Source organism: Myzus persicae, unplaced genomic scaffold, assembly GCF_001856785.1.
Source record: "Myzus persicae strain clone G006 unplaced genomic scaffold, MPER_G0061.0, whole genome shotgun sequence".
In the NCBI taxonomy this organism is placed as follows: Eukaryota; Metazoa; Arthropoda; class Insecta; order Hemiptera; family Aphididae; genus Myzus; species Myzus persicae.
Window position 1 is genome coordinate 683,999 of NW_019104266.1, and position 26,337 is coordinate 710,335.

The 26,337-nt window shown below is 29.2% G+C and overlaps 2 protein-coding genes across 2 annotated transcripts in view; both read right to left on the bottom strand.

Moving 5' to 3' along the window:
- The window catches only part of LOC111040643, a 55,553-nt gene extending 36,277 nt beyond the window's left edge, over positions 1-19,276 (bottom strand). The window contains exons 1-3 of the mRNA XM_022324617.1: positions 19,026-19,276; positions 7,437-7,579; positions 95-839 (exon numbers count right to left, since the gene is read on the bottom strand). Coding sequence (XP_022180309.1) covers positions 95-839; positions 7,437-7,540 — 849 coding nt within the window. The 5' untranslated portion in view covers positions 7,541-7,579; positions 19,026-19,276. The remainder of the gene's footprint in view (positions 1-94; positions 840-7,436; positions 7,580-19,025) is intronic.
- A 3,729-nt stretch (positions 19,277-23,005) lies between these two features.
- Positions 23,006-25,817, bottom strand: LOC111040616. Its single transcript, XM_022324561.1, has 8 exons — positions 25,695-25,817; positions 25,412-25,624; positions 25,160-25,359; positions 24,409-24,679; positions 24,251-24,349; positions 23,671-23,864; positions 23,453-23,582; positions 23,006-23,392 (listed from the first exon to the last, which is right to left on the bottom strand). The coding sequence occupies exons 1-8, from the start codon at positions 25,815-25,817 to the stop codon at positions 23,006-23,008; spliced, it is 1,617 nt and encodes a 538-aa protein (XP_022180253.1).
- Between the last annotated feature and the right edge of the window lie 520 nt (positions 25,818-26,337).

Below are 26,337 nucleotides of genomic sequence, written 5' to 3' on the forward strand. Positions count from 1 at the left end.
AATGTATTATAATGATATATAGTTTAACACCTAGGACCAGGGTGGACAATAAAAATTAAATAAATAACAATAATATTCTTATGTAGGTACTCACGTAGTGTAGGTTATCAGTCTTTTGGTTGAGCATCAGGTCGACAGAATTCCAGTTGTCCACCAGAGCTTTGTTGACGCCAACGCCGTCGCCGAAACGCGGGTCCAACGCCAATGGTGACTGATTGGAAACGACCGGACCGTTGCCGGCGGGCGACGGGTTGACGTCATCTGAACACAATCCCGCATCGCCGCCGGCACTGGAGGTGGTGCTAGTGCTGCCGGTGCTGACGGTGCCTCCGCCAAACGCAGAAGAGTACCCGGAAAAGCTGTCGCCGCCACTACCAACACCAACACCTACAATCTTGCCGCAGCCGCTGTTGGTGCTACTGGTGCTACTACTGCTGGTGCTATTGCTACGGCACCGGCATCGAGCACAGTGCCTGCAGCTCTTCACCCGTGGTATGCGGTCCGAGTCTGCGGGGTACCTGTGCACGCGGCCCTCGACGTGACCCGGCCACACCGGCCGCGGTATGCAGTACTGATGCACGTCGATGACACCCTCCTTGATGGGCGACAACAGCCATGGCGCCGACGTCCTTTGCACCGGACTACCCGATGATCCGTCCGATGACGGTGGCGTCGTACCGTTCCTCAAACTCTTCGTGGCCGGCGGAGAACCCTTATTGTCCAAGCTCGAGTGGTCCGAGTGCGGTTGGCTGTCGTACCCGGAACTACCACTCTTGTTCTTCCACGTCTCATTGTTGTTGTGGTGCACGTGCTCATCATCCACATAAATAGGATTTATTCTGTAACAGCATAAACATGAAATACAATTAGATTCATCCCGTATAGCTATATTCAGTTTATTTAGTCTATTTTATGGCAAGTATTAATTTGATTTTGGGGAGCTCTATACTTACTAAATCATTTTTACTACAAAATTAAAATTAAAAATCTATGAATTAACTCTATATAGTTGAATAATAATTTAGAAATATCATCTAAAAAATAGTTGTTATGCTTAAAAATATTTAACTGCAGTCATTCTGTGTCTATAAATATTTTTTTATTACATCTGGCTAAAATTTAGTGTTACCATCTAAAATTCTACTAAATATATTTAGTAAATATTTTTTTTCATGGTATAGCATGTTATAGTGGTTTATATTAATATAACATAATAGTGTTACTATATACTATTAATTATTATACCGACTATATTATATTATACACTTCAGTCGCTCTCGACAACGATTATAATTAATTATTATCGACTTGCGTTATAATATACGATTATTCGTCAATAATTGCGATAATTATCATTATTAATAAGAAACCTGAATATTGAAATTATTTAATATCATACACACAATTTGCATGATTATCGTGTTTAATAACTAATAACTGTATAATATATTATGTTATCAGATAATCAGTTAAAATGTGAAATCGTTCATAAATCGCTTTTCATCGTGGCATAAACTTATATGTCGAGGCTCATCCTCGGAAGATTATTGTATAACATAAATATTGTACTTATTAATTTTAAATATTCAATGTTTGTGATAATTATTATTTTTATACAGAGGCGAAGTGAAAGAGAAAAGGTTATAGTTGATATGCAAAAAAAAACTGAATAGGTATAATATTAAACGTATAGAATTTAAAATCAAAATATTACTGTCTCATCTTTTGTAGGCATATTATATTGGATCTATGCCCATATGGATAGTAGGTACTTTAGTAGGTTAGGTTAACGCCTAAACGTTTATTACTAAATCTAAAAGTCCCATCCTAGTTGTGATACTCTAGAATAATTTTAAATTAATTCATCAAGACACTAATATTTAGTTTCATTTACATATATATGTATAATTATAATTAATGAATCGGTATTATACGTTATTTTAGATTTAGAGAATAGTAGGATACCATTATTTTGATTAGAATATATCATTATGTACATATATACTTACTACTTAAATCGTAAATACTAGTACGTTACCTAGTATAATGGAATACAATAATCTAATGACTAATACCTGAGTTATATTATAATATTATATATAGGTGTATGAACGGAAAGTACTTGTTAATAACTTTATGTCAATTATTCTGCACTAATAATTTTCACTTATGTTACCTTTAACAAATTATAGTTACATGTTTTTTCCGTACAACTAATATAGTTCAAAAAATAATTGAAGTTGTTTTTTAAGTGTACAATTTAGTTGAGCTACTCATTGCAACAAGACACTATAGTTATATTCAGTTATTCAAACATCAAACTTATAAAAGAAAGAAGGAATTCTTCAGAATTCGGAAGGAAGATATCAAATCAAATATGTGAGTAAATAATAAAACATTATTTTTACCAGATGATCATATGAAAAACCGTTCTTTGGGTGACATTTATATTGTCAAATGTCAATTACAAGCACGAGTGAGGTTTAGTAATTAGTAATTACTATTTACTATTTACTATAGAAAACAGGATTGACAGGTCTTGAATTAGATCAATAATAATCTGCATTTTATAATATGTAATATGACTTATTGTAGTTTGTCATATTTCACCGTCGATTGATTGAGAAATAAATCTTGAAAAACCGGGGAATTCGCTAATTCGCTTCTGCTTTATAGTAGGTCTGTGCAACTTTTCATTTGGAAGGTCATTGTAATAGTCTAATTGAAATTGTGTTTAATTTGAATTATTACAACTTTATAAACATATAAAAAACAATTCTAAAAGAATAAGCAGGGATGTGTTCAGCACCTATTTCCAAGGATAGTTTATGTCATATTAATTATATTTTATTTATATATGAACATTTCATTAAGTATAAATAATAACAATATAAGTAATTACAAAATAGTTAAAAGAATAAAAATCGATATTTTTCGTTTGAAATTTGAATATACTGGTAATTTCTTCAAACTTAAGACACTTATTGAAAAAAATGTAAACTACCTATGTATTTTCGATATTTTTAATATTTGTAAGAACGACTTTTGAGGAATCTATTATTGCAGTACATTTTCCAGCCAAGCAATATAAATAAAAAACAAATACTAGAAAATGTCAAATATCTATTAATACTTAAACAAAGAGAAAAATTATATTATTTCCAAAAAATGTTCCTATTTGGTGAAAATGTCAAGTTTTAAAGATTTTTTTTATTTGAATATCAAAAAAAAGATATGGATTTAATTGAAACCGGTGTTGCCATTAATATTTGGTTTCTCGAAGATTTTTATTAAGTTATACAATTATTAAGAACATTATTGTCATTTTTATCATATTTTATTTCGTAACTCCCAAGGTGTCAACGATCAAATGGTCTACCCGAAACCACCCAAAATGTTATAGATGTACTGCTCCAAACCAAAATGATATGCTAAAATTGTATTCTTAAAAGACACATAATTGAAAGACGTAAGTATTATATTATCAGTGCATACATTACTCCGCTCAGAATCTAAAACAATGCAGTCTATTAAATTGTATAATTTTGTATTAGGTGCATAATTTAATGTATAATATATTCTTATTGTTAGGTATCTATTTATAAAAACATCGAAAAAGGATTTTTGATATAATCAATCATCAGTATCAGTGAATAATATTAAACAAAAAATTGAAAAACGTAAGGCACTCAAAATAATGTTTTAAAAATATTTTGTTGTACTCGTAGCTATAAAGCAACACAATTGTGTACCGAATCAACGAGCTGGTAAAGTTCTTTCGGCTGGAGAATAACAATAACTTTTTTAATAATCTGTTGCTGTAAAATATCAAACACATACCGTCAAATGCATATTGCACATATTAGTATGATATTACCTACATAGGTACAGTTCAACAGTAGTAAATAGCTGTGATAATTACGACCATTCATAATACATTGTATTATGCTCACACAACGTGGCGCGAACAAATCATGAATGAAAATAAAATTAAAGTTTTTATCTCGGAAGGTTATACTTACACGTACTATTACGCTATAACGCTATAATATTATGTACAAATACAATAAATAAATCACGCAATGCTCATTTAGGTCTATAGGACTGTAATCATCGTCGTATTTAATAGTTATAATATAGGTACATATACTTAAAATACCTAAGATAGTTGGAAATATTATGAGTGTATACATGGGATGTTTAAATAACAACGGATTGGTTAACGTTTTTCAAGGTAAAATGACTTATTTCTACATTTTGTTTAATATGATATATAATTATCTACATAATATGAATTAACGAACAAATTAGGAGTACAATTTCGAAAATAATTAAATGTTACGAATTCCACGGTGTTTCTCATTAAAATAATTCTATGATCTTTGATTTAAAAATTCACTATTTAGTCCAGAAAAAAACAATCTTTTTTCACCTAATTAGTACGTACCAAATTAAAATTTGCAAATAATTGTTCTTATGGTCATAATATTTTCTACATCTCAAAACTTTTGTCTCATAAAATTAAAAAACCCTATAAATATCTCCAACAGTGATTTTTACGTTACCACAGTTTATGGAGATTGCTGATAATTAATATAGGTTTGTCTAAAATGTTGTAATGCAAAATGTTAGATTTGGTTATAGGTTCAATTAAGCATAATCTATCGTAACATCATCTTTCTTAAATTTCGGCCAGATAAAATTATCATAGACTGAACAACGACCTTCCCATTAGTACCTATCGTAGAATTTCTCTACACAACTTAAATTGCAATCACTATCAACTAATTCCGACTATCATCAAAATGCAATCTAAAAGACATAGTTGTAATTATTTAATTTTTTCAAGTATTTTTTTTATATTGGTTATGAAATTTTTATAACACCTAATTTGATGAGAATTTATTGTAACCTAGTCTCAATCCTCTTTTGTTGGCTATGAATTTAATAATAATAGAAAAATACATGTACATAATACTATACTTAAGTATGGTGAAATAGAAAACTACGTATATTCGCTAAAAACAAATACTGTAATGCCTATAATTTAAAAAAATGGCAGGTTATACCTATAGTTTTATATATAGTAATAATATGTAAGTTTTTATAACTGAAACGGTCAAACTTAACTAGATATGGTATTCTGTAAGTGATGTTATTATTAATAAGTAGGAATTATTATTATTATTTGTAAAGTGTACGTAATAGGTACGTATATTATATCATATAATACCTATAGGCTATAGCTAGGTACTTGTTAATAAACAATTTTTTTTTTTATTAGCTTTTTATTCAACAATTATAGGTGATAAACAATTTAGCGGTTATATTAGAAATATTAGATACTACAAAGACTCGTGTCTCTTAAAATTTGAATTGTGTATTTACCAAAAAAAAAAAATGTTAACGTGATTTGTTTTAGTTCCTGTTCGTGATTCTAAGTACGTTCTAAACGGTTCAGAACGGTGGTGTTGAATTGTACAGACATGATTCATGAACGATAAATGGAAATAAAAGAATAAAATATTATATTATATTTACTAAATATTTATATATATAATGTATACATATAGTTTATTATATTTTATATTTATATGCATTTCTCTTTCTCGTCAGACCGTATAAGGTCAGCTGGAGGAATTGCAACATGATTTCGGTCTTCTTGTGCTACGGGGAGAATAACGCACGAACAATGGGGGCCGATCACGGTGCATATCAATCGTCCGACAAATTGTCACAAAAGAGAACCGAAGGATAAGTAAGTCATGTTCACGCGAGCTGATTTTTGTTCGTGAAAATTTTTCGAAGCCGGCCGTAAATCTCGTATCGGCCCCGTGTCTTCGTGCCGAGGATATGAAGGTAAAACGATATTGTTACTTATGTATAGTATATTTAATATTTATGTATGTGTATAGGATAAGCACTGCTCGCACGCTGACACTATACATAAATAAATACGTTGCTCGTCGGATGCAGTTCACCACCACGGTGTGGTATATATAGTGACCTTGAGATGTGTGTGCGCTTATTTTATTTTTTATCTCAAATATCCAAGTACGTCCTTATTAGGTTTCTCTCGAGTCTGCTGGACCATAACCGGCAAAATACCGCATACGCCGCCGCATTAATACTCGGATGCCGTGCAGATGCAGTTGCGCCTCTCGATTTTTGGGCTCATAATTTCGGTACAATAATAGGTAACGATTATCCTCGCGTGTTCACGGAGTACACCGACCTGGATTCACAGGCCGGTTCAGAGATCACGGCTTCAGCGTTCGAATCACGGTGCCGTGGCCTACGGTTTTGTGTGCAATTTACCAAAATACCGAGTAGTATAAATGAAAAAATTTTAAGATTGTTGTACGATTCTTATAATATTTATATCAGTGCATTATGATGTCGATTCATTTAAGCGATTAATTCATTGTACCTACGAGTTATTTGTTAGTATTGTAAATTGTTGGGATACTGGATGTGCCGTGTGCGTGTTTATACATAGTAAATATACAATGATCTACCGTTCAGATAAGTTTTTCAAACAAAACGCTTAAAAAATGTGTTCATTCGAAAAATAAATACCTACAATATCGGTCATCAAATGAAAATCAACAAATTGGATCGATTTCTTCAATACTCAACAAAGTGTAAGCAAAACCGGCAAATTCAAACGGAAATCTCACTTTTCAACACTATTACTGTATCTAACAAACGCTGAATGAATATCGTCATCACTAATTTAAATGATGTGTAGAAACCAGTTTTTTTTTGCCGGCTTATAGTTATTCACGTGGGATTCACCTTCGCTCTCTAATTCTCCGATAAACCACTGTAACCAATCGGAAGCAGGAAGCCGAGATGACTATGAATACTATAGGAATAAAAAAAAAATGTAACTATACACATTTTTTGAAATAAAGATGTAAACAAATCATTAATAGTCATCGCCTAATATAAAGACCATATAGTAAAATGTTTATAAAACATATGGTTAATTTGTTGTTAGTGTTGTTACTAAGTGATTCTCACGTTAGTTATGTTTCTTAATGAGATTAATATTGAAACAATAGTTTGATGTTTTCTAAATCTCTTGTTTAAAAATTAAAATACACACGTGCTGACATTTACCTATATTGTACTTCGATGTTTAAACTTTAAATTATATGGTTATGACACGATGAGTTCTTATTGGCTATAGAAATCAGGTCTTAATTAGGAAATTGTCTCTTTGGCTTCTTATTACATTAGTACATCGTTCCATACTATATTATGAAAATATATAAACGATGAGGTGGATAATAATATGTGTCTGATGTTTTGTCTGTAGAGGTTTGGGTCCGTTTGGGTTGAGTTTGACAAATATATGGCTACGACTATAGCCATTACTTAACGCTACATGTATATTATGTCCTGTTACAATATTTTTTTTTTAAATATACCTAGTAACGGCATAGACATGTGACTTCTTGTAGTGGTTAATTGGATAAACAGTGGCCAGCGGATCGTCTGTCGGATTGGCCGGCAATTGCAGCCATTTGTGCATCTCTGAAGACACACGCACCCATTACACTTCAAATACTGCCTGTAAAATTATAAAAAGGTCGTCATGAGCTTACAACTGTTAAATATATATTATATTTATGTGTATATATATACAATATACATACATATAGAACATTTGATTAATTCATAATAATTTTGTTATACATATCTAAATAATTATGTTAAAAACTCAAAACTGATTAAAATTCTAAGGAAGCTATCCACACAAAGTTAATCTAATGTAATATATAAGACAACGCTATTTAAATATTATAAGTTACATCACATTATATATTTAATCAATGGCCGTACTGTCACTTTCGATGCACATTATACTATATCGTCTTACAAATTTCACTTTATTATTGTTCAAACTGTTAGTAAATATTACTTTTTTAAGTTTATAGTTTGTAATTCTTATAACAGTAATGACTAACTGAAATCAGAATATATGTGATTCGTGTTTCCATATTATCAAGAACACGTCTCGACAAAATGTTTATTTTTATAACTGTTGTATAATATTTTAGCCATATCAATTTTAATATCTAATACTGTATTACTTTTATGCTTTGTCTATGTTTTAATAGCCAAATAAATACTATATTAGTGTAATATTTAAATTATTTATTATTAATTAACCACCGTTACTATTTACTCAACTCACAAGCAATTTTTTATTATTAATAGTGGGGTATAATAAAATTTAATTGTAGTACCTGTATTATAACTAACGAAGATGTGCTACAATCAATTGCATATTTCAATACTTGCATCTTTGATTTTAGAATCACAAAAAAGGCGAGGAGAAACAAGTTTGGTTCATTTCAAAATATAAAACCAGATAGGTACCTAATATTATGTGGTTTTATGTTTCATAATATTATATTTCTACAGATATAGTTCCAGTTTGATTTTGCATATTATTTTTTTTTTTAGCTCATTTTATTTATATGTTTTTTAGTATAGATACACATAATGCTTATTTTTGTTACGAATTAAAAAAAATATAACTTGCAATATTTTCATTTAGAAAGTTTGAAAACGAAATCTTAAGGTAAAAACATATAAGCTTTAACTGTTGCAGTTCTAATGGATTTAACTAGAATATTTTATATTCAATTTATTAGTTAAAAGATGTGCTTCTTTATTAATTTTTTATGTATTGTGTATAAAAAAAAATTATAAGGTTCCTATTTAAAGAAAAAGAAAAGTTCAAGCAAAATAAAAAATTCTATTTTCAAATCGGATCATAAGTAACTGTCTATATATTAAAATCATATGATTATTTTGTCCTTTTTTAGATCCATTAGGTACATATAGAGAATAATCTGCCCTAGTTTTAAAACATTTATAAGTACTTTATCGAGCTTCTATTTTACTGATTATCGAAATAAATCTTTGACTTTTAAAATACCATACATAATATATATATTTTGATTGATATTATATTACTGTATAGGTATTGGTGTTTAAATACAGTACTTACCTAATATCCATATATTAAATGTATAGTATGTAGGTACCATATAGTATGATTTATATTTTAAGTTTTAATTAATATGTGTTAAATAATAGATTATTAAAACAAGTGAGTAAAAATAATTTCAAATGTGTCCTTATAAAGTCTTAAAAGGACAACCAGAAAAATGAGCTTCGATAAAACAAAATACTATTCTTGTTAATGTTAAAGGTTACTTTTAACTTGCCAAGACCAACAATAATTTTAATTTTGTCAAAATTTTGATTAGTATTGGAAAAAAAGTATGGAGCTCATCGATCCCATGGGTTTAGCTTAGCAGCAGCAGTAATAAACGTAATATGCATCGGAAACCTTGCCGAAACATACCAAAGTTCAATCAACCCAATGTCGTCCAGTAGATTCTGGCATTGTGTCATTGGACAATGATGCAAAATGAATGAAAAAAAAAATGTAATCAATTCTATTATGAAAAAAATTATTTTTACAATATATATACATACACACACACACGTCCCGAGGCATCTTCCACATGTATAGCAGCCATTAGCGGGTACAATGCACACAATACGTATTGGGCAATTATTATGAGATTGGATGTATCGTATATTATAACAATATAACTGTTTTGGGACGAACATTATATATATGAATCGCGAGCAATTATAACTGTTGCATTTCCATTTCAACAACCCCCCCGGCATCACGACGAAATACAACTGAGTCAGTCCCCATAATGGAGACACACGGATCGCGTCTTGTGCAGACGATTGATGTATCGAATTGTTACCGCCGTCGTTGTAGTTTCTATAGTCGGCTGTTTGTTTGGATATGTTTTTTTCCGTTGCGTAACTCGCATACATTATATTACGTATTGTTATAATTATGCCTAATTATTTTGATAGGTAGCTATCAGACGGTCATTATTCGTGTGGGATTATATCCGACGAGGCGTGATTACAAATTTACGAACTGTGTGCGAAAATATATCCGGCGATCGTATCGCCAATAAACTACGCCGTCAGCTCTAAAATGATTTCAGGCTGTAAATTAACGATGGATCAATCGCTGAACCAGTACATTATTAAGGCAGTAACTCTAAAAAAACGAAAAGCGATTCACACAGCGTTAAAAATTAAAACGCTCATAACACCAAAAGTATTTCACAATTTTTCAGATATCATATCATTTTTATATAAATAGGTATTCAAAAATAGTAAATACTTCACAAGTGCATTGTCAAGAATATAACTATTACCTAAAAAAATCATGTGTTTACCTAACTAAAACGGCAATGTATTTTTGAGTTATTACACCAATCTACGACTGTACAAGTACTAATAGAACGAAATGTCTAATGACGTACATTATAATTTATAATATATAATTTATGGGCCCTATGAATTTATTTTTTCTGATAGCCACATAATTACAGTATACTTAAGATTACTTATTTGCAATAATATTTTCTTTCCGTGATCTCATATAGGTATTGTATCTATATTTTACAGTTATGTAGTATAAATACCGAGAGAACAATAAAATAAGACTTGCCAAAAATGAGAGCAATTAATGTCATAATATACCAATATATAATATATAGGTGCTTTGTATTATATACAGACACCTCGCACTATGTTTAAATAATTTGCAAAAAACGAGTTTAGAAAGCGGTTAGGAGTGAACGCATATACTCAATATGTAAAATAGCAATACGATTATCTTATGTATTGACAAATAAAAACAAAATTCAATCATGTAAACCAATTATTTTGTCAAAGTGCTCATTATTGAAATAATTATTAATTGCAACTTTTTATTTGAGTAATTTTGACAACATTTTTATTGGCGAGTAAATTTAAGTATAATGAAGAGCCAGTCTATTACATTGTATGGGTGTAGGTAGGACGTAACTGTATGTGTGAATAAACAATATTAAGGTGAACGATACAACAAGGTGTTAGGTGATTTTTTAAACATACTCATCTTATTTTTATGTTTAAATCACGCATATATTAAAATTTTAAATTTTAAAATTTTCAAATACATATAAAGAACATATTTTTTAATCCTTAAGATTTTTTGTACCACTTAAGGATGATCCAGTGACAATACAAACTTCTGTTTCCAAATAAAAACCCCACTCTTTCGTTTTTTATTATAAAGCAGATATTTTTTTTGAAAATGTTGATGCATTTAAAATTTGAATCAAAATTCAACTGAGTAGTTTGAGTTATATGACTTTGTGTACTAAGAATAATATGTCTATCGTCAATGGTAATGACAAATAGGTTAAGTAGATGGAGGCTTAGACGATTTGAAAAAGTTAGTAATTAATATTGATTTATATGTATTAATAATTTGTAAGAATGGTGCAAGCATGACTAAATAAACAGTTATAATAGCCATGGATGCAAGTATATAATAAATACTACATCTAATATGCCATATAGTTTTTATTTTTATAAAATCATTTTGAGGATTATTATCCTTAGTACATTTTAACAACTCAGAAATTACTCATTAGAATTTTGACTTAGATACATCGAATCATTCGCTAAATAGCTTTTAGTAAAAAAAAAGGGTGGTTCACATTTGAAAAATAGCAGATTTTATCACCACAGGAATACTCCTTAAGTATTACAAAAAATGGTATTTATGGGTACACTCAAAAATTCTGAAAATTAAAATTTGAGTAAATCTATTATTAAAGAAAAAATAGGAGTGAGCTTCCTTAAAAATCACCCTTTAATGACTAATGCACTAAAAATGACACCATAGTCTATAATATTAATAGATGAAAAATGAGTGATATTAATATAAAAATTATATTTCTCGTCGATATCATGATATCATTAAAATATGATAATACTTTTGGATCCTATTAAGTCGGTTCGACACATAAATTAAATCTGACAAATTCAGTCTGTTAAGTTACCATGAAAAAGTAAGAATTACTTACTAGCAACTGCATACTCCTGTCTCCCCCTCCCAATGATGCCTTTGTTATAAGTAGTTTCTATATCTTCTAAGAACGTGCAAATCAATAAATCGGCAATCAAAATGTATGTAACAACAAAAATATTATAATATAATTAATTTAAATAATAATTATTGGGCAGGTCGTCACCTCTCATTTCTTACATTGTACCTACATTGTACCCTACACATTTTCGATTAAAAGATTTATGTTTGTGACGTTGCTTGAGTTTAATCTCGGAAGACTAGAAACAATTTCGAGAAATCGCAAAAACTATTGTAATACGCCTATTATATCGGTGTTGTGCGCATAGGTACATTATAATGGGTTTTGCATATTTTGTTTTCTTTGCGCGAGATGTGTGATATTAATACAATATAATATTATAATATATGAACCTGTCAAACAATTACATCACACATTATGTTATGCCGATATGTTTTTCATTTTTTTTCGACCGGACCATTCATTATTGTACATTTGGGCGGGGGTATAATGAACTGTACGGAATTTGTCACCTTCGCCAATGGCGCTCGCGTATAACATTCGACAAGCTGTTATATATTTTCTTTTTTTTTCATTCACGCGCCGAGAGGGGAACACAATGACGTGGTTTTTATTCTATTCTGCTCGTACCGTATACAAGCTATAATTTGGATTTTCATTCAACGCGAACTATATCATAATGTGCAGGCTTTAAAAACAGATTATTTCAGCTGCACTGGATCGCCATCGTATGGTAGTGGATGTATTATAACTATATAATATCTTATAATACCTACACATTGTGTAGGCTATAGGATTTTATTTCTCGTACAACATACAGAACGATCGCGTACTGCAGTTCTCTCTTGTTATATTACCGCGATTATATATATATATATATATTATACACCTATATGGATACATGCATATTATAATAATATAGAGGTACGTTGAACTTGAGACCTGCGATGGTGGCGTCATTATAATGGCAGGGGAAACTCGTGGGTACCCATACGGCCATACCTATATATATATACGCATACGTACGTATATTTGTCACGGTCTATAATAATACAGTTGTACATTGAGTTTGTATCCATAACCATATCACTTCTACAGCAAGTCGGAATTTCGAGCATCTAAATTTATTGTACATGTTTGACTCTGAAAAATAATTATTCGATTCCCGGCACTAGAGAGTCGGCTAATGAAAATAATTAATGTCATTACGTAATGCGTATATTACTTTGTAGACGCGCAGAGACGAGTGGATAAATTCGTCTGGCAAATTCCGAAATGGCACCATTACAGGTGCCGAGACCTCACGATCTATGTTCCTACTACCTATCTATAAATTGTGTTTGAAAAAAAAAATTAACGTCCGCGATCACGACGCAGACAATATTACAAGACATGTATAATATTATAGGAACAACAACAATAACACGAATAAGAGACGTCCGAAAAAAAGTCATTACAGATATTATTATATGCGTTTGATGCTGGAACGTGTATATTAGCACTAAGACTATAGAGTATAGGTACCTACATAACAATATACAAGATTATAATTATTATGTGGAAAAAAAGTCCTATTACTCCCACGGTGGTAAACTCGTTGGCCGGAGGGAGCGTTGGGAGTCTGTGCGCGCAGACGTGTTTGCCATTTGCGTATTATTTATATTATTATATTACGTTATAATGTACGTGTCGTAGGTATACGAGCATATATTGTATATTGTATAATGAATGTGATGATTATATTTGCGGGACAACAGACGCAATTAAACGAAAGCACATGTAGCGGTATACCGTAGCGGTGAATTATAATTATTATTTTGCCACGCGAATATCATAGCGCAAACCCACAACTGTACTTATTTGTGTACGGAATGATTTTCGATTTTGATCGTCATTTGTCGTCGTAGGGTGAGTAGCAAACGGAAGTCGATCGTAACTGGAAAACTAATTTCATTAGAATACGTCGACACAACATAAAAATAATATGATGATGTATGTATACATTATGACAGAATAAATCTAAGCATAATATTGGCTAGCCGTTCTCCACATTGCGTAATAATAATGATTGCTAATTAGGTAAGTACTATGTTTTTATCCGCACAGGTAGTTGAACGATCGACAAATGCGTAAGATTCGAGCGTTCACAGCTTATATTATATGGTCAATACACAAAGTAGGTACACCTACACGGCCAGACCATACTCGCGTAGAAAGAAAACCGAATCAAATGTTTGGCAGTTGTGTATATTTTATACACCTATGCTCTTGAAAACCGTAATCGTGATTGTCTCTGAAACGAATACATTAAAACGCTTAACGGCCAGTAAGTAATTTTTTTACGTTTCCATTCGTCATAATGATTTGACCATATTATGATGAAACCAACAACATGATGTGTTTTTATATGTAATATAATAACAAAAACTGTGTATAACTGCAGAAATAATAATATTATCTACAGGTACACACTGTAATGAACATTAGTTTAAATCACTGTAGGGTTCAAGAAGTTTGATCGTTTTCTAGTCGTGAAAGAAAAAACATTATATACAGTTGGGTGTGGAGGTGTTAGTGATGAGATGCAATAAAATGGGCGACACTATATATATTATGTAAATATATGTAGTATATAGGTGCGAAGTATTATAACTAACTCGATGTTTATACAGGATGGTTCTTTTATCGCAAACAAGGTAATACATAATATTCGAAATTCCCATATTTATTTTTAAAACACAGGTTGTGTAGTTATTACATTTGTCTATTGTATCAATTATAAATTATTCAATTTTGATCTTAATTAATTTGTTTGATTCCTTGAATTGTCTATGTTATTGTATGATTGCGTTAAATTGATCACCCTGTACGCTGCAACGTATATTTTGATATGATGTGCACTCATTGCCTGTTATTATAACAAACGTCAAAATTCCAGTGACATAACTCCAGTCTCCAGGTAACGCATTGTTGTCTGTTGGTAACTGTTAAATTGTTAAAATAGTAACGTGTCTTTTTTTTCTCTCTCTTACTGATTGGATGCGTAAGTCGAACGCTATGCCAAATCCACATAGGTAAGCATACACGCTGTCGCACCTTTTCTTATTTCTTAGCTAGGGATTTTATTTCATTCATTTTTTTATTTTATATTCATGCGGAACCTTTCTCTCTTGGACCAGACTGTTATCGTGTAGTCATCATTTAAAAAAACACTCGTACACACACGCGTGCATTCGTAATATTTGTGAGGTTTTTCTGACGGTACCTGCATCATAGAATATATGTGTTGGAGTTGATCTTGAGTAGGTATTTCTCGGTTTGTATTTGCATTTCGTTCGTGTGCAATATTATTTTAAAACAATATAATTATATTATTCGCGATAGCTAAAGAAAAAATATTACGCTACGTTATAACTTATAACGCTACAGGATACACAGTTTGTACAAAGACAACAAGTCAATTTAATAATAAATATTTTCATTCTTTTAAAGTATTATTACATTTCACATTTTATATTTAAATTTCACGTGAGATCTGACGGTCCATCACGTTTTAATATAAAAGGCTATTTTAGTTAAATGTATTATCCTAATGTAAATACCTACTAACAATAAAAATAATATTATGAAATTTTTATTCTACTAGAAATAAGTGAATTCACGATCTTTCAATATTTTTTTAACTCATAGTTTGTATTTTATTGTTTTTTTTTTAATTTACAGTTATTATTAATTTGTCCATCATAAAAGTTAAAACGATATTAGTTGTTCGTAATAGAGAACCTAATTCATCATACACAGACAAAACCGTAATGGTTAACTATTTTGCATGCTACATCTTCATCCGGATCTTACTAAACAAAAATATTTTTCTTAATTTGATTATATAACTTTTTATGAAAAAAATATTAATTCAAAACTAATTATTGAACATAAATTGAGTATTTATGTTATTTTAACAATTATTATTACGTAAATAATATTTATATTTATAATTTATAGAATAAAATAATATTTGTGTCATTCTTAATTAAATAAGTGCAATTAGGGTATCAACACTTTTTAATGCTTAATGAAATGTAATAATATTTTTCAATGAACTAAATATTATTAATGTGAATACAATAATTACTATGAATAATACATTTTCCACGAAATCGTCCTTGTCCTTCGTCTCCTTATGGATGACTTTTACACAACTATACGTATGGGATATAAAAGCAAGTATTTAAACTTCAACTTCTGTTACTTTTATATTTTCCAATGAATAATAATTAATCATTAAAATTGTATTAAGGTGTCGAGCTTCTTGAAAAATAAATAATTATTATAATGTTATAATCTTGCAATCATGAATCTCGTGCGAGATGACTTTGTATATGTTATGAATCATTCGAATTTCATATTTCACTATTATATTATGATATGTGATAATTATCAATATAGGCTTATTTCATTTTATGACATTACGTGTAAAAATAACTTTACATAACCACGCTGATGTATTAGTTAGTTTGGTTTATTTTGATGTAATATTGAAATGTGTATGTTTAGGATATTTCTATGAAAATAATAAGCGCAAAAACAAACAATAATATATTAGATAACTTAACAAACAGGACCAATGTGTTTAATGACAACGCATCAGTAGTTATATGACAATGTGCATAACTTTAAATAAAAGGATCATGACATAGCATTTTTAAAATATATTTTAAATAAACACTTCTGGTATAGTGTTCAATTTTCGTTGTTATGATATAATGTTTAAATGTATGAATACTTAATATCATAATAAAAATTGACAGTCACAATTTATTGTAAAGGTACACAAAAACACATTTTTAATGTATCTAAACATTCTAAACTTTTACAATAATTAATGATATATTAGTTTAGTATTAATGATAAATCATTGAAATCAAATCCTTAATGAGTATTTTCGTAATGTTCAAAAATATATATTTTAAGTTAAAACAATTTTTAAAATGAAAAATGAAAAACCTCAGTTTAAAAAAGAATAGATAGAAGGATAGATGTTTATTATTATTTAAAAGAATATGCAATTTAATTTAACAATATGGTTTGTCTCCAAAACCTACCAAATGATAAACTCTTAATTTTTTAAGAGAACGATTGAAATTAATCCTCAGGTTTATACATTTTAACTGTTGATTACAGATACCTGATACATAACTAGGATTCGGTTGAAAAACATAAAAACATTAAACAAAAAGCATAAAAAAGATTCAAATAAGACCTAATTTTTGTTAAAAATTTTAAAGCCATGAAAGTACTAAGATGAATAATACTTTGTCTTACTAATTTTAATAAAATTAATTATATTAATAAAATGTTACAATTAAAAATAATAAAATAAAATAATTGAACAGGGGTTATTGTACGATTATATTTGTATAAAACAGTTGCAACTACTGGAAATCTGTCAAATAATAAAAACTGACCTTAAAATGTCGATATATACAAAAAAAAAGTTAGTAATCTGAATATTTTATATGTTATTGACACTCATTGTGGTTTTGATATTCTATGACTAGATTTGTATGATTTGTAAATACTATTCAGTTGGTAATAACAAGAAGATTATATTATTCAAATAACATCCAAAACAAGTTAGGTTAAACTGACTCTAACTGAGTTGGAATGTTGGGCTTAACATGAAAGTCATCATATTAAATTCGAAAATATATTTTTTAATTTAACTAGTATTTTTTAAATTTGTATAAAAGGACACCTGATATTTTAAAAATATAAGTTAGGTATATACAAACTTAAAAAGTGCGAAATGCAATTATAAATAATTTGATAAAATCACAGATATGATTAGCAATAGTAGCTTAATTTTGAACCGAAATCTAAAATGAAAATATTTAGTCAAACAAGTTTATTTTGTTTTGCAGAAATTAAAAATCTATTTTATAAATTACAGGTTCAGTTAGATTAAGTCGTGTAGCTACAAATTAGAATAAATGTTTATAAGACTTCAAATAGCATAATATATTTTTTAACAGTTGAAACAATTTTCTATAATGTAACTTTAACATTTTATAATTATAACATCACAGGTTTAAGTTACATTTTTTTTTATATTTAACAATTTTTTTTTTTAATTTACAAAATATACTGTTTTTACATTAATAATTCTACCTATGTAAAATTTTAAAAGAATGGAAATGATTTTATTATTATTATATTGAAATATTAGCAGTGTACATTTTAATTTAGGAAGAAAACTGTGTTTTGTATTCAATATTCATGAAATATAATGTATTGTATATACAAATTAAAAATGCATAAGGACAATACAAAAATTTAAGACGGCATAATATGACTTATGCATTATTTATGTTTTACCCAGTACCCTTGATTTGTTTCAACAAATAGTTTATTTTTATGTTTCAATTGGGTTTTTCATTAAAAATATTGACTAGAAATTAAATTATTAACCTATTGAAACCTTATTGAAAGCCATGAAGGTAATACAAAAGATGCCACTTATTTTGACAATAAATTACTATACTTTAAAAAATATATCCAAGTTAATAACAAATTAACAATCCCACAAACTAAATTTTTGGTATATATTATTAGTTATTACTATAGTTAACAATAATGTATAAAATGTTTACTAATTCGGCATTTAGGCATAAAATATTAAAATAACATTCCTTATTTGTACATAGACATATATATATGTGCCTAAACGTCAATAAGTATCAGTATAATGTGATTTGATAAAATACTACAGCATTGATAATATATAATTTTATGATATTATACTCTTATCGGTTAATACCGGATAGTCGTGCATTTATTTTATAGTTTTAACATTTGTACGTGTTACTATATAATAATAATAAACGAAAGGCTCAAAGAACAATAAATGTCACGAATACCAATACAATTAATCAGTGAAATTTAAAATTAGTTAAAACTAGGTAACAAAAATTAAATTAAAAATATTAAACAATGTAAACCATAAATAAACAATAAACTCACTGTAAGTAATTCGTAGCACATGTGGTAATCTGCGATGAAGCTGATGACCGGTGCTATGCAATAGATTTCGGAAGTTAAAAAAGCAAAAACCAAAAAAGCAAAAAAACAAATAACTATATTGTATAATAACAATAATAATAATAATAATAAACCGGCAGCGAGCAATCACTATATACAGGTCCACGTGCGACAAGTCCGTTACGGCAGTAGATCTACGCGGTTGATCACTATACACATCGAGCACGCAACGGTGACTGAACAGTCTGGGTAGACGACGGCAGATCGACGGAAAGTGAAACTTCGCAAAGCCTCCGCACCCCTCCACCGGTCGTGTGGCTGTACAGCTATTTATATTATTATGTCTTATTCATTTTTATACACACCAATACGCTGTAATATGTTGTTGCGTTATTGTTACTATAGAGTATATAGACAGCCGTATTATACATATAGAAATCCGTACTTGACACGCAAAAATACAGAATTTAGATAATATAATACAACACTGCGGTGTCAATGTGTGCGGCCATACATTACACAGGTACCGATACATAATCTGTCCAAAACAACAATCGTTTATAAGAAAATATTAATATTAAACAACAATAAGTGCCACTGGCTAAATGTTTCGGGGACAAATGTTACGGGGCCCTATATATACACACTTAATAATAATATATAACTATACATCAGACATCTACCCCTATTTCACATCCTGTTTTGGTGTGCAGTGCGATGTCAAAAACACATTTTTGATGGGGTTGATTTTAAAAAATTTCTCATTGATTTACATAATACGCCTATACGAGTGTAAGCCATAAGGGAAAACTAAGTATATCGAACATTTTTAACGTACACCCTATATCCTCTGCCAAGAGCCCAAAACAAGAGCACTGTTGCGCAGTGCTCAGCTTGGAAAAATTGAAGTAGGATTGTAGGAAGACTTTGTTTACTTTTAAAAAAAGTCACTTGTTAAACGTTGTTGAGCTGTGGGGGCCATGCCCTCACACCACTTAACACCCCTATTTAAATCATATCAAAAATATTTATAAATAATTAATTTTAAAAATAAATACAAACAAAAATGAATATAATAGGTAATTACTAACTATTGTTCATAATATTATATTATAGTTATAAATAATATAACACTAAAAATGATAATACAAGTAAATAAATTAATAGTTTTATAGATCAGTGGTAATGAAATAATGCATAAGACAAATTATGATGGTATCTCATGCATTTCGATGAATGCGTTTCGTACGTTCCCCTTAAAAACAACAATAAGGGTACGCTAACATTTCTGAAAAATTACTTGGGGTACTTCGTCCCTCTACGTCCACCCTTCAAGTAGAGCATTGTTGATGCGAGTGTCGAACATTTCGAGCGCCTACGAGCCGTCTGGATTTTTCGTATAAATTATTTTTTTAAATAATTCCAAGATTACTGAATTATCGGTGTAAAATTATTTATATTTTGTATGAATATAGTTCTTAAGGAAGAAATTATAAATTTTAAAATATTTAAATGTATAGGCTGATGAGTAAATTAATAACCACAGCTATTGATCCTTTGATAATAAAAAAAAAAATAATAGGTAATAATAATAAAATACGTTTCCGAAAAAACATATATATTATATAACTATCCATCAATGTTTAACAGCCTATGATGTAAAAACATATGATATGCATGAAACTAGTTTAACCATTACGATTTAGTCTGTGTATGGTGTATTAATTACTCATTTTTATTACTTTGTATTATATAGAATTATCACTTATTATGTGCAAAATAAAATATATAAAACAAGTACAATTTCACTTTAATATAGATATTTAATATAAATTTAATATAGCTTAATATCCACAAAGGGTAAATTTCTAAAGTTATCATATACCTGCCTAATAATATGGACGTCAATACAGTTAAGAATCGAGTAAAGTATGTATCATAAAATTCAGTTTTATTTAATCAACATAGGTAGTATAGCTAAACTATTACAGGTTCATATACCTGTCTGTATAAAAATAATAAAACTGTGATGCTATATTTTAAAGGTTTAAAGGGTTTTAATAATTTCTTAATAAATCGATATAATGAGCGGAATTGTAAAAAGCAAGGTAGTGCCGTATATTTGAATCATTCCGTGTGCAATATTAGTGTATTAAAATGCCAAGTGAAATTAATCCATACTTTAATGGACATGGACAATTTATCACAATTCACAGCAGACAACATCTTAATAACGATAATGGTAAAACATTTTATGTGGAAATTAAATATTGTTCTCAATGAGGATAAACCGTACATAATGAACATAAATAAACAAATATTATGGAAAAACCATTTAAGAATTACAATTTTCGTATGGCTTCATTTAAAGTTGATATATCTGTTGGCCGTTATAATAGCTACCTATAATAGTTAAACTCGGTACAAATCTGATAGGACCGTCAGTGAAACGGGCCAAAACTTATAAAACCAAATAAAGGTAAGTACCTAACAGTTCTATAGATTGATGATGAGAATAGCTAAGTTTATACTGTCATACTGATACGTAAAAACGGACTTAAGTTTAAATGGTATAGTAAGAGTAAGTAATAATAACTAATAATTTATAAATTATTTTAGATTGTGAGTGGAGAGATGAAAAAGATGAAGAATTTATTTATATTACAATGATATGTCATGTGTGTGTCTGTCGTCATCTTTTGGAACAGTAAAATTTCCTAGATTTTCAACTTTTTTATTTTTTATTTTAAGTCGAAATACACAATCTATATCATAAGACATAATAAGTATAGGTATAGGTTAAAAGACATATAACATGAGTACACAAAAGATAATACAGTGATTTAAGAAACCACCCAATGATGACACATTAATGTTGACTTTTTTATTTTAAATTTTCAACTTGAATATCTTTTAAGGTAAAAAAGTAAATCTAGTAGGTGTTTTGACGGGTCAAAAGTAAAAAATCCCATTTCTTTTCTTAATAAATAGGAGGAAACAATTTTTGTAAAAAACGGAAATTTTTAATTAAAACAAATTGATTTTACAAAATAGATTTTCTTATTTTGTTGTAATTAAAAAACCGACTGCCGTAGCTACTTTCAAATTTCACCAAATGTTTATATTTTAACAGTCTATGCGTTGAATAATTTATTTTTATAAACATTCTGTAAGGTTAAAAACTTAAAAAGCTTAAAAATAAGAAAAGTTTTTATTAAAGTTACTTAAAAATATTAAAGATATAATATAGGAATGATTTTTTTTTATTAGCATTTGAACAAAATTAAATATTTAAACGAAGAATAACAGTTTTAATTACTTTGTTATAGTTAAAAAAAACAAGTTCTTGTTGACTTAAAACTTCTAAGTAATTAGCTATTCTCTATTTATACCACAAATCTACATTCATACCATTTTACGGTAAGGTGGTATTGACTTAAACATTAATAATCATTATAAACAATATACATATGTATCATTATAATAATTCAATATTAATACATAATACACGCAATGTATTTGGCAAAATTTAAATTAACCTACCGTTATACTAATAGTAGAATAAATTACATTAATAGCAATATCAAAAATCATCTCATAATTTATACATACTTAAGCTGACATACCGTCTTCACTCAGAATCGTTTTTTTGTATGCAATGATATACAGTAACTTATGAGGTCGGAGTTATATACACTCTATACCTATTGTACAATAGAATGGTTGTACTACCATAGTACCATCTCCTTTTTTTCTATGAAATAGGTACTTAAATATATCATAATATGGAATATGTGTTATTAAAGTATTACGAGGATTTGGACTTTTTGATAAAACCTTTTCGGCCATAAAATTAAAAATACATTTATATTTTAACTATAGCTTAAAACATAGTGTCAATTTTTAGTTATATGTTATATAGGATATCCAAATCACTTAAAAATTGTCTTATGGGAATAATATTAAATAATACATTTTTCCCGTGCTTGTAACATCCCACCTAACTGATCGATAGTTTGAGCCCTTTCCGTTATTAGATTTTTTTCGCTGTTTATTTCGTTTTGAAAATCACGCAACAGATCTTCGGTCTGTACTTGTTCCGTATCAATTTTTTCCATCATCTCGTGTAATGTCTTGTTCAACTCGCAAATATCATCTTGTAACCTATCGTTTTTCCCGTTTATCTTCTCCAGCCGTCTTCTAGTGTCGTTGATTTCCTTGCGAATCGCATCATCTAGATAATCACTTTTGTTTGAATTGCATACATTGCCTTTTTCGGTAAGACTTGCTTTTATTTTGTTGTAATGTATTATCACTCGCATGGCGTTCATCCATTCTCTCCTGGCAACCTGTAAAACGATTGTATGAATAACAATATTTCTCTTGGACATCAGCCTCATCACAACAACCTTATAGTACTGTATTCCACGTTTTATTTCGGTTTGTAGATCTCTTCTCATGGCCACTATGAGATTCTCTTGTTTTTCCAGAAGTCGGAGAACAATTTTTTGGCGTTCCCTCACCAATATAGATAAGAACCTGCACGTTGAATTAATATTGTGTATTTGTATATTTGTATTATTATATGTTAACGTCACATGACGGTACGGTCATAAATGGTACTTACTTTTGAACTAAACAAGCGGGATATGTCTTATCTAGTGCATTGGTAACCTCTTTAGTGGGTTTTTCCGCTAAAGCTCTCTCCCACATCATTTCGGACACGGAGTTCGAACAGGTGGATGCCGGACTGGTTAAAGTAAGTATTGAAGTTGTCGAAGCAACTTCTATTTCGGAAAGTTTGTTGTTACGCTCCTCGATCTAGAAATAACATTCAACGAATTAAATAACTGCGATCATTGTTTACGAACAGCTCCAGATCATTATCAATAAATAATAACATCATTTATATAAGCACCAACTAATCAATGTTTGCAAGATTACCTATTTAATCTAAAATAATAAATTGTAAAAGCTGAAAGTATAAGCTAGGTACACCATAAAATACCTGATAAATAAAAAATGAAAAATTGATACAAGATTAACATATGAAATGAAAAAATGTTAACATTGATTAGAATAAAAGTTCTTTTATATTATTTGTCAGATCTTTCTGTTACATCTTGTATAGTGATAAGATATTTAGATAACAATAGATGCATCGAACATATATTTTAATTAGATGTATTGATTTTATTCATATTTACATCTCGTAGTATATTCTTTACTCTTTTTTTCAACGTTGATAGCATATTAATTTTTTTGAATAGATGTGGGTAGAAGTTTTCACATCCTTTGCTCTCGATCTAAAATATAAAAATGATTGCACAATAATACTATTCACTGTTTCTCGTTGTTGTCTCACTATTAGTTTTTCGAGCAGCTTCTCGACGTAAGGATCGTGACAAGCAGTACTGCTAGGATCATCTTCTTTCAACATTTCTTGTTCGATACTGCTGTATACTTTTTTGAAAAACTCGTAAGTTAATATTCGAACTTCCGGAGCTTTTCGTTTTAGCAAAATTGATTTAATTTGGGCCGTTAATTGAAACATTCTGTTTTCCTGCCCACTTTTATTATTCTGTACGTTAGACAAGTCTACTTTTAAGTCTAATGGCTTTACTTGAGGCGCGGGTCTAAATTTAAAAAGTTGTAAAATAATTAGTAGGCACCTACATATTACAAGAAAATGTCATCGGTACTAATATATTTATATATGATATATCTTCTAAAATTCTACAAGCAAACACGATGTTATGAATTGCTTAGACATTCATTATACGTATTATTGTACCTACTAGTATTTTAAATACATAATTTGAGATCATTATTTTTTATAACTATATAGTGAAGGACTATAATAAGCAGCTAGAAAATGCTCGTATTGCTATAACTACATGATAAATAATAATAATCTTATGCATATTTAATTCAACGTATAAGCTGCAGTATATTCCCACAAACGGTTAACTTAAATTTATTACTTGTCCATCTTATTAAAAAGACCATTAAAATATTAAATTATCTTTGTGATGACAGTTGGATCCAACACACTCACATTTAAATAACATTTGTGCCTAAACGATAATAATGTAATTTTAAGTAAACGACCTTACATCGGTTGACCACACGTATTAACCCATCCGCTTTTCGTATCACCCATCGTTACAGCTATGTATGCGAATAAACCAGAATTTTCAGCCAAAGTTTTGCACGCTATGTAAGTTCGTCCATCGTTCGACAGATGATTTAAGTCGATCATTTCCATTTCTCGGTTTCGAACAAATTGGGACCATTTACTTTTGTTTTCTTCAATCTAAATATATGACATTTTTTTACTCTGGAGTGTTAAATAATTAGGCGCTTACTTCTTTTTCTTTTTGCGCTTCTAAACTAGGTTTAGTAGTAATTTCCTTAAAGACGCCATCCAGAGACAATGCTTCTGGTTTAGGGGGTTCGTTGAACGGAGACCTGAGCTTACGGCCATCCATATTTAAAATCAGTTGCGATAAATATATATTACGTGTTTGTTTTTCATTTGTAGTCTTATATGTTTCGATCGCGAGTTTGTCTAACCATTTCTAGAAATTTAAACATACATATAGTACAGTTAATAATTCAGAATATTCAATATGTATATAGAGTACGTACACTGCATATTTCTTTGTCACTTGGGGATCTTAAGGTATTAAAAGCTCTTTTAAAATGTTCTAAAAAGAACAAAAAATCCTCATCGACTTTTTCGTCAATGGATTGCATTATTCCGGCTGCCATTATGCTTATTCAATATGTGTATTATGTTCTTTTGAAAATGATATGATTTTAATTTATATATTTTTAAAACTAATTTGATTGTGTTCGTACAAATTCCATAACATAACATGTTACAGTAGCTATGAGAAACGAGTATTTTTATGTAAATAGCTACTATGATGTTGTTATTATACATAAAATTAAAATTAAATATCTAGATACAGAATTGTAAATGATGGTATTATTTAAAATGTTATTTTCACCATTTTATTATTAAAAAATAAAAATGTACCTATACGTACATTTAAAAAACATTATTTTTAAGTATAATAAAACAAAATTCATTCTAATAATTTAAAATTGTAATTAGTTATTTGCGTTTGTAGGAAGTTATGATAATATATTGTAATGGGTATAGTACGAATTAACTTTTAATAAAAACATATTTTATATATAAATCATTACACTAGGGACGTCTATAAGAATAATTGTATAGCATTTTATGTATTTATACATTTACTATATTGAGTGACCTCAGCAA

What these genes read in the sequence shown, in the direction of transcription:
- LOC111040616 (XM_022324561.1), bottom strand. Translation starts at nt 25,817, where the DNA reads ATGGCAGCCGGAATAATGCAATCCATTGACGAAAAAGTCGATGAGGAT. An exon ending in AATACGTGTGGTCAACCGAT is followed by an intron (nt 24,680 to 25,159) that starts GTAAGGTCGTTT and finishes TTTTAAATTTAG; the next exon opens with ACCCGCGCCTCAAGTAAAGC. An exon ending in CCCGCTTGTTTAGTTCAAAA is followed by an intron (nt 23,583 to 23,670) that starts GTAAGTACCATT and finishes TTCAACGTGCAG; the next exon opens with GTTCTTATCTATATTGGTGA.